Source organism: Lactuca serriola, chromosome 5, assembly GCF_051521515.1.
Source record: "Lactuca serriola cultivar US96UC23 chromosome 5, Lser_US96UC23_V15, whole genome shotgun sequence".
Classification (NCBI taxonomy): Eukaryota; Viridiplantae; Streptophyta; class Magnoliopsida; order Asterales; family Asteraceae; genus Lactuca; species Lactuca serriola.
Window position 1 is genome coordinate 174,648,492 of NC_136412.1, and position 11,262 is coordinate 174,659,753.

Genomic DNA, 11,262 nt, shown 5'->3' on the forward strand with positions numbered 1-11,262 from the left:
CAGAAACCGACCATTTATGGGTTGGACATTGTCATCACAATTTGGTAAACGTTGACCTCCACGTGGTTTATCATAATTGCAAGGTGTAGCTTTTGATGTGGAAACAACAATAAAAGAAAACATAAAAATGAAACATGATTCCAAACAACATAGTCAAGTTGATAAATGTATTCTATATATCTATGTGAAAAAGAACAATAGTATAAAAGAAGCTGATATACACAATTACAATATATATAGGGGTATCTTTCAGCCGTCTAATAAATTAAGGTGGTTAATTAAGGTAATTAACATTAATGTATACTAAATTCTTTGTCATTCATATATCAAAGTATCGTGAGGGAAGGGCGTGCATAACAATTGAAGTTTTTGGAAGGAAGCCAAACCCCAAAAATGGTAATTTATATACTAAGCAATATTTTTATTTTATTTTATAAATCTCCATATGTTTTTAAATAATTAATCATGATTATCGGTTCATAATTAATATATTCGATATCTTGCCATAATATTACAAAAATAAGGATTAGAAGTAGTGACAAAATATAGAATTAAGATTTGGAGTTTAAAGCACTTGATATACAATCAATATTTAAGAAGAAAAAGGTAGTAATTAACCTCAAAGGAACACAAATTAACCAAGAAATGGCAGCTGCCACCATGTCTCTTAACTCCTGCTCCGTTCAACAACCGCGAGCCGCCGCCCAAAGACTTCACATGCTCCTCCACTTCACGGCCACCGTCGCCATCTTATACTACAGGATCACCAACTTAATCCATGGCGACGTACCCACCCTGCCATGGGTTCTCATGACCGTTTCTGAGTTTATCTTCTCCTTCATTTGGTTCTTAACTCAAGCCTTCCGGTGGCGTCCGGTGGCTCGAACCGTCGCCCTTCATAACCTCCCTGATGACGACCAGTTGCCGAAAGTTGACGTCTTCATATGCACGGCGGACCCCAGTAAGGAGCCGACGGTGGAGGTCATGAACACGGTGTTGTCCGCCATGGGACTTGATTACCCGTCGGAAAAACTGGCGGTGTATTTGTCCGACGACGGTGGCGCTCCGTCGACGGTTTATGCGATGAAAGAAGCATGTTCTTTTGCAAAGGAGTGGTTGCCGTTTTGTAGGAAGTATGGGGTCAAGAGTAGGTGTCCAGAGTGGTTCTTTTCTAGCTATGGACATGACGAATTGCTTTTTAGAAGTCAGGAGTTTGAAGAAGATGAACACAACATGAAGGTAAATTAAATTAATATCCTAAAAGTAAAATAATTATTTACTTTATTTACTGTTCATTACAAACGTACAAAAATAATAATTTTTGTCACAATCGTAAAGTTTGATGTGTTCAAAGGTGGTTGTTTTATTCATCTCGAGATTATAAAAATATTCATTTAAATAATTTGCTTTTTGTTTTTCTTATATAATAAAATCATTTATCAGCTACTCTTTGTTGTTGTAATTCGTAAATAACGTTGAACAATCTTTTAGCAACCAATTAAAGTTATGTGCTACCATAACCAATGTATTTGTTGATCAACCTGTACAAATAGAGTTAGATCATGTTGGAATCTCACAGGCTTCAATTTTATATTAACCTATATTTCAAAATGAATAAATAAATAAAGTTATGTAATGATACTAAGTTTACAAATTCCATATATGCAGTTAGCGTACGAACAATTCAAAGAAAACGTAGAGCGAAAGACCAATGGTGCTTCTGCTGTTAATGATCGACCACCACATATTGAGGTATGGTTTTTGGATTCATTTCAACGATAATTTTCAAAGATTTCCTAGGCTTCTTTGAATCCCTATCTATACTTTATTTCTTAATTTTATTTTTGCAAACTAATTAACCTCCTCTTTGCAAGATAGTAAGAGAAAGAGACGTCGTATAAAAAAGATTCTTCTTGTGAAATGATTAAGATCAAAGATAAGCAATAAACTATTTCATAACGACAGAAAATTGTGAGACTTGGTTACTAAAAAAGGTTTCCTTTATGTTTTAACATTTTCACAATATTGAACAAAACTGAAATTTGAAACTTAATTAGTATTTAATAAATTATTTTATAATGCCCACATAAACGTTATATCAAATTTTCTTTTAAATTTTCACAACAATGGAACAAAGAAAATACAAAATTGGACAACAATTGACTTATTTGAAAGTTGAGTGTTCAATCAAGGCCAAAATCCAATAATGTTGGAATTTTTTTCGGTTGTTAAACCCGAAGAAATTTATTTAAGATCTAACCAATGATGGTTTGATTTTTATGAAGATATCATTAAACTTTAAATTTTACAAAAACCACTACAATTTCAAACAATGTTTTAAAAACCGGTTTGAACCGACCGGTTGAACCGGGAATCGAGGAAGTAAGCGGTTCAACTATCACTGGTTTTATGTCTATTTCTAAACCGGATCGAACCGACAGATTTCTACAAAAATCCGGTTGAACCGATTCAATTAAACCGGTTGAATAGAATAAAAACACATGAAATTGAAAACTTTTGCATAATAAACTTTGGTAGTTTTTTCAAATTTATTAAAATTTTTCTAAATAAAAACACGTAATAAATGTTATGAAGTTTTTGATACGTTTATATTCATTTACGACTTTATTTTCTTTTTAATGCACGTGGATTGATGTAAAACTTATGGTTATGAGTTATTTTAATGTATTTAGATTGATCTACAACTTGTTTTCATGTGTATTTTATTGTTTGAACTTTTGGACATCAAATTCTTGATTTGTGTATTTATGTATGTGTATGAAAATACGAAAAAAAATGAAAAATATAGAAACCGGTTTACTCAGCGGTTAAACCGGTTGAACCGAAAACCGGTAACCATACCGGTTCAACTAAAAAATCGGTTTTTAAAACATTGATTTCAAATGTTTTCTATTTAACCATCGGAAGGTTTGTTCTTTGATTTAACAAAATTTAGCAAAAAAAATTTATTCGGATGGTTTTTTGCAATTCATTTCTAGTTTTTTTTTGAGAAACCAAACTCTTAATAGTTAAAGAATATATATATATATATATATATATATATATATATATATATATATATATATATATGCTTATGTTATTCTATTCTAACTAATTATTTTGCAGATATCATATGCTATGAGAATTACTAAGAGAATAAGTTGTTTAATAATGTAAATACGTTCAATCTCACATAACTATTGTCATAAACACACATTTTCACTAATTAAATCGTCTATAAGGTTATTATAGACTTATTATTATTATTCTCATTTCTGTCATGATGTTTGTCATAATGTTTATTGAGTCGTATTTTGTTAGAATGAAAATATGTGAAAAACGATGTGTGAGAACAAAAATAAATAGTAATTAGCGAGAATGCATGAAAATGACGATATTTTTGTAAGGTTGAACGTATTCGCATTGTTAAACAACTTATTCTCTTAGTAATTATCATAACATACGATATCCGCACAATAATTAGTTAGAATACTTGAACATATATATATATATATATATATATATATATATATATATATATATATATATATATATATATATATATATATATCCTCTGTTTGAGATTGATCCTAGGACCTCTTAGTTAGTAGTTAGATTAGAACCTACATATTAACCAAACTAGTTTATAACCCGTGGAAACTACGGTTATAAAAGTAATTAAATTTTTATAGTAAAACCTCAAAATTATTAATCAGTTATTTTAAATAAATTATTAACTAATTGATATTTTTATTAGTTATGTGAAATTATAATCATTGATTCAAATATGTAAAATTAATTTTGTATATATATTAGACATTTTTTATTTGTAAATTAATGAAAACAATAATATAAAATTTAAAATTTAAAATTGAGAATACATACATTGACAGATAGCATCACATTAATGAGGATGTCTAATAAATTTAAAATGGAGAGCTAATAGATTGACAAGTGGCAACACATTAATTAAGAGGTCTAATATGGTGACATATGTCAAAAACACTACTCTTTTATTAGTATAGGAAGATAGGAAGATGAGCTAGTCTCAACTTGTAAATTTTCTAGATAGTTAAACAAAAAATTAAAATAGACTATTATGTAGTGACTTTTTTTTGGAATTGTCTTAATTAGTTGATACAAACTTTGAGATGCCTCTAAGCAAAGTATAAAACATCCTCCTTAATAAATGAAGGTTTTTTTTACCACATGTCAATCTCTCATGAGTTTTGACACTTGTTATTTTATGGTATTTTTGAAGTAAATATTATCCATTTGTCAATTTTTGGTTTGTTACAATTTTTAAAAGGGCGCTGATTCTTCCACGAAAAAATTTGATTAATCCACTTAAATTAAGAGTGTAAAGACAATTTTACCCCTATTTTGATATTGAATGAATTTTAATTTGTTTTGGCCGCTGCTTCTTTCTTCATAACTCATAAGTCATTATACCAAAATAATATGTTGACACTTTATATCCCCATCTTTTTTTATTCTATACTCATGTTTTATTGTTTAAGCTTTTATTTATTTATTTATTTTTATTTTTTGTGCCGCTTCGTTCTTTCATAAGCAATTATACCCAAATTAATATATTGACACTTTAGATCCTCCATCTTTGTTTTATTATCTGATCATCTTTTATTGTTAACACCGCTATTTTTCATTTCCTCATTTTTAAAACGAACCCGAAAATTTTTTTTGGAAGATTTCGAGATGCCCCTTAAAACTTTTTCAGTGGTTTAATTTTTTTTCGAAAATTTCGTTTTATGTTGCGGTGATACCCTAGAAAAAAAAATTTGGGCTACCCTAAAATTTCATTTTATATTTTATGCTACCCATTTACTTTGATGATGGCTCCGCCACTATACATCACATATGAATATGTACTTTGAATATTTGACATGTGTTATTTTGAATTTTTTATTGCATAATTTTTTATTGTAATTTAAAATTGCTTTAGTTCGAACTAAAGTAATTTTAAATCACAATAAAATGTTATGCAATAAAAAATTCAAAATAACACATGTCAAATATTCAAAGTACTCATATAGTGACGGGTCAGGATCAAAGTAATGGGTAGCATAAAAAATAAAACGAATTTTTTGGGCAACCTAAATTTTTTTTCCGGAGTATAACCGTAAAATAAAACGAAATTTTCCAAAAAAAATTAAACCATTGAAAAAATTTGAAGGGGCATCTCGAAGTTTTCCAAATTTTTTCCGGGTTCGTTGTAGAAATATGAAAAGGAAAAATGGCAATGCAAACAATAAAAGATGATCACAGAATTAAAAAATAAAAAAATAAAAAAAAGATAGAGGATCTAAAGTGTCAATATATTAATTTGGATATAATCATTTATGAAGAAAAAGGCAGCAACAAATAAAATAAAATAAAAGCATAGACAATAAAAGATGAGTATATTATAAAAAAAAAAAAGATGGGGGACAAAGTGTCAATATATCATTTTGGTATTACAGGCTTACGAGTTATGAAGGAAGAAGTAGCCGCGAAAACAAATTAAAATCCACTAGATATCAAAGCAGGGGTATAATCGTCAATAGACTCTTAATTTAAGTGGATTAATCAAATCTCAGCACCCTTTTTAAAATTAAAGTCATATATTTATATATGTAAAGTATTAAATATCATATATATTATATTAAATTGCAACACATACATTTATTCCATTCTTATTTTAAAATTGTACATTAAAAAATATTTTCTATTTACACTTTAATTTAATGTTTAATTTTTTTTTAAATCAGTCCGTGTAATACACGGGTCTCACACCTAGTAATTACTATTTGTATTAGTTGAAACAATATTGATTCTTAAAACGAAGGGTGAAATATATACATGTTATAATAACCGACTTGTCATATTTAGAAATGTAGTAGATACACCTGCCTTACAAGCTTACAAGACTTCAAACACTCAACTTTATAAATTACATCCAAAAGCTTACCTTAAAAATATATTGGCAAAAATTCTCTACTTTTCTTATAAGAAGTTGAGATTTATAACGTTTGTGTTTCACTTTATATCAACTTCAGATAATAAATGACAACCGAAAGGAAAACCAAATTCAAATGCCTCTTCTTGTATACGTATCTAGGGAACGAAGACCATCTCTTCCTCATCGTTTCAAAGCAGGAGCTCTAAACACACTTGTACGTTGATGAACTTCAATCTAGGTTCTTTTATGTTAATAGTCACATAATAATCCAATATCTCATTTGATCATATACGTTTTTTTTTTGCAGCTTCGTGTTTCAGGACTATTGAGCAATGCTCCATATATGCTCGTGTTAGATTGTGACATGTATTGCAATGAACCAACATCTGCAAAACAAGCAATGTGTTTCCATCTTGATTCTAAGCTCTCTAGTTCGCTTGCTTTTGTCCAATACCCTCAAATTTTCTATAATGTTAGCCAAAAAGATATATACGATGGACAAGCAAGATCCGCATACAAGGTGATTCACTTTGTGTTCGTTTATTTTTCTTTGATTTGTTCATGCAAGGCATTCATATTTGCATGTTAGATCGATGTACAACTTAGTTTGTAGCCGGATGATTGATTGATAGGATTTTGATGTTTTAGACGAAATATCAAGGAATGGATGGCATTGGAGGCACAATTTGTTCAGGAACAGGTTACTACTTGAAGAAGAAAGCGTTGTATGGTTCTCCGAATAAAGAAGGTAATATTAGAGTTTAGACTAGAGCATGCATTATACACATATTCAGTTTCAAAAAGTTGTATAAATCATGGATATCATCAAGAATTTTAACCCACTTTAAAATCATGGCATGGGCGCAATCCATTCACACAAAATTGTCTCAATTTGCATTCACTCCCCTTGATCCTAGTTAGTTAAGAGTTAAAAGTTCTAAGTTCTAATTATATCTTTAAGTTATTTTATATTTTTATTTATTTCAAAAAAAATTACTTCAATATACTAACTTAATTTATTACAGGTAGATAATAAGTTATATGATTTTTTTGTTTATTTTTTTTAAGAATAACGTTAAGATGATCTCATTAATACGTTCAAAATGATACAAATACTAGTTGTGAGACCAATGTAATACATAAATTAATTTAAGAAAAAAAAAAGTTAAATATAAAGATCAAAATATTTGAGAACTTTGAGAAAATAAAAAAAATAATGAATTATTATAATTGAAATGTTTTTTATCTTTTAAATTTAAACAAATAATTTATATAAATAAATAAAAAAAAACTAATGAACTTTAATTTGAGAATTTTGAAATTAAAAGGTAAGTTCATTAACAAAATTGATATCCATTTATTAATACATTTATTGCAATTAGTATATTAAAATATTATTTTGAATTTAACAAAAAAGAAAAACTAATAAAATGACACGTGAAAAAAAATTAATTCAAAATAACCACAAAATGACATTTGACAAATTGAATAGGAGTATGACATGCGTCACAAAAAAAACATTCATTTATTAGAGTAGATTAGATATTGTTAATTTTAATTTTCTTTTTCATTTAAAAATCTAATTAAACATGATTTACGAGTTAATTAAAAGTAACTACAAATTATAGGATCCTGACCGTTTAGACACTAGACATAACAATAAAAATATTACGAAATATCTTTAGTATTAGACAAGTTACATTTTTATTTCTACAATGCTGAATATAGATGACATTTACTTTATATTTATTATAGAAAAAGAAAATATTCAATTTTTTTTTCTATCTTGTATATATTTTTGATGATATATGTCTTTTTAACAATTTCCATTTATTATTATTATTGAACAACAAACAAGAAAATTCTATAAAAGTAAAAGCTAACGAGATGCTATAGTTACAAACGATTTAGAAAAACATGTATACGACCATTACAACACGTAGACCAACATAAAGTCATAAACTATCATATTTTCTCGTCCATTTTCTAACCAAAAGAGAGCTAAAAATTGCACCTCACAAATGTGACCATGCGTGCTCTTAACATTATTTAAAAAAACAATGTCATTTCGATAGCTCCAAATCACCGATATTCTGAGAGATTGATAACTGGGAGATTGATAACGTTTATGATTTTACCTTTATTCAAATCAACAATTGTACTTGACAACAATCTTATGAATTATATACTATTAGAATAATATAACCAAAATTAATTATCCTGATATAATTAAGTTTTAAATTAATTTTTAAATTTAAAACAAACATTTTATTAAATTAAAGAAATTATATCCATAACACAGACTTAAAACGAATATGACACTTGTGTATTATGTATAATACCAGCATTGCAATATATATGTCAATTGGTCTTGTTTATTTACATATGTTACTATGTCTCAAATTATATATTAAGAAATATTATAATTCTAAATAAGTTTAAAACATAAAAATTATAGTTGGTTACATTTAAAATGTCATTGTTTACTATAATATATTAAAAAATTATAACATTCAAATTAACCTGAAGAATCAAATTGTAAAAGAATAACACCTGATATCAAACAACACTATACAAATGCTTAATGAAAATCGAATTTGTGTTTTACTATTTACTAACATATAAAAGATAATGTTAAAATAAGCTTTCTGTTGGCCGCACCAGGACACTTAATAATAAGTAGGGATGTTCAAAAATATCCATATCCGACATTCTGAATCCGAATTATTTGAAAAATTGGATATCCGAATTTTCAGATATCCGAAATTTCGGATATCCCATCTTTCAAAATCGAAATTGGATAGTGTTTTTCTGATTTTTTGGATAATTCGGATATCTGATTTCCGAAAATTTTGATTTTAGTTTATACATTATTTGTTATTTTAATTGCATATGTCTTATGATATGAATGATAATAACTAAAACATATTCATAATACCTTTAATTAAATACTTATATTACTTCGTAGGCTTTCTAATATAAAAATATGTCTTTCTAATTTAAAAACTTCATATGCCTTTCCAATTTGAACAAAATTTTAATTTTTGGATATCTGATTTTGGTATCCAAATCTGTATCCGAAATTTCGTATACACAATCGGATACCAATAATCAACTATCCAAAATTTTGGATATCAGATTATGAACACCCATAATAATAAGAACTGAACCTATAATGGCATGAGCGTTATATAATATTGGAAAATTAAATAGTAGAATGAATCTGTAATTTAATTTAATTTTTTATAGATGAACATTACCTGTATCCACAAGAAAGCTATGGAGAGTCTACCAAATTCATCGATTCATTAAAAGCAATCAATGAGGACACACAAACAGAATTATTTACTGCCGCCATTGTAGCAGAGGCCACAAAGCTTGCTTCTTGTTCCTACGAAGATAACACAAAATGGGGTAAACAGATTGGTTACTCCTACAATTCATTACTTGAGAGCAGTTTCACAGGGTATTTGCTACATACAAAAGGATGGAAATCTGTGTATTTATATCCGAACAGACCATGTTTCTTAGGTTGCACCACCATAGACATGAAAGATGCTATGGTTCAACTCATGAAATGGTCATCTGGATTGCTTCAAGTTGGCCTTTCCAGCTTCAATCCTCTAATCTATGGAGCCTCTAGAATGTCATTCCTTCAAAGCATGTGTTACGCCTACTTCATGTACTCTCCGTTTTTGTCAATAGCATTTCTGATTTATGGCACCGTATCACCATTGTGCCTTCTTAATGGCGTCTCATTGTATCCCATGGTAAAAATCTATCAAAATTCCAGTTACATAATGTTGTTGTTACACATTACATGATAGGATGGAACAAGATTCGACTAGATTAGCCTAAACTAGAAGGACTAGGCAAGCTTTGTACGAATGATCATAAAACCCTACAATGATGATATGGATGCTCACAAATTTTTAATAGAACATGTCCTATTTTCTGTGGGACCTAAGATGCTAGATTATAGGGCTATTTTGATGATGATGAGAACATTTAAGCCTTTACAAAAATGACAATTATGAGCGAGTCCATGTCCCTACTTTTTGGATGAGACAAAAAATTGCACTTCTTATCTTATTTACATCATTCCTAGTTCATTCTAGTTAACTAATTATCGTATTTCAAACACAATAGAAGGTTGATATATTATGTAATGTCATGTGTAACAAACAAACATGGCTTCCATTAATGTTTTACTTTTGTAATGACTTGTTATGTTGTGTTTCAGGCTTCAGATCCGTGGTTCAAAGTTTTTGCGACAGTGTATGTATCCTCACTTTTGCAACATTTGTACGAAGTGGTATCAACTGATGGCTCAATTGTGACATGGTGGAACGAACAAAGGATATTTTTCATAAAATGCATAAGTGCTTTGCTATTTGGTTGTGCTGATGTGATGATGAAGTGGCTTGGTGTTGCAAAAGCTAATTTTAGATTGACAAACAAAGTGGTCGATAAAGAGAAGCTTGAAAAATATGAGCAGGGTACTTTTGATTTTGAAGGTGCGAAGATGTTTATGATACCATTAACATTCATGGTGTTGTTGAATGTTGTATGCTTTGTTGGTGGCATGAAGAGAGTAATAAGTGATGGTAATCTTGACGTGATGTTTGGACAGATTTTCTTGTCGTGGACAACTCTATTGTTTAGTTATCCAATCCTCAAGGGGCTCGTACCAAGCAAGCACAAGATTAAGAAGATTAAAACTTAACGAATTACCGATACTTATTCGAAATCTTATTCTATATGGAAGATCTTGGAATTAAAAGATATAGGGAATGTACTTTGATGAAATAATTGATATCATCATGTATACTCTTGTGTATAATATATGGCATTTGATGCTAGATAAATTTGTATGATATCACTACATAATCCAACATAATTTATTTTTGGCAAAAAAATGTCGATTTTGAAACAATTAGAGATAGATTATTCAGATGACATATTTTATTAGAAAGATGTCATGTGATAGTAAAAGGAAAATAAAGAAGCTACTCGAATAAATATGAATGCGATTTTGATGAAGTAACTGATGTCATTTTATCTAGTTATCTATTTTTATATTATTGTACATAAATATAATATATGTCACTTCATGTTAGATATATTATGTATAATAGCACAAAATAATCATACGTTACTAACAATTAAAGACTCTCTTTTGGTAAATCATGTCAACTTTTGAACGACTACACCAACGTTTTATATTCAAATTTATTGGAACCTATTGACAAAACAAAAGATATAAGACAAACTCAAACAAAAAGGATAAATTGTTCACATGT

General features: G+C 28.6%; 1 protein-coding gene across 1 annotated transcript; it reads left to right on the forward strand.

Annotated features, from left to right (window-relative positions):
- The first annotated feature begins 385 nt into the window (after positions 1-385).
- LOC145053311 (quillaic acid 3-O-glycosyltransferase CSL1-like) lies at positions 386-10,885 on the forward strand. Its single transcript, XM_079001330.1, has 7 exons — positions 386-1,239; positions 1,669-1,752; positions 6,057-6,173; positions 6,267-6,479; positions 6,608-6,707; positions 9,209-9,729; positions 10,203-10,885. The coding sequence occupies exons 1-7, from the start codon at positions 646-648 to the stop codon at positions 10,683-10,685; spliced, it is 2,112 nt and encodes a 703-aa protein (XP_078857456.1). The 5' UTR covers positions 386-645; the 3' UTR covers positions 10,686-10,885.
- Positions 10,886-11,262: the final 377 nt, after the last annotated feature.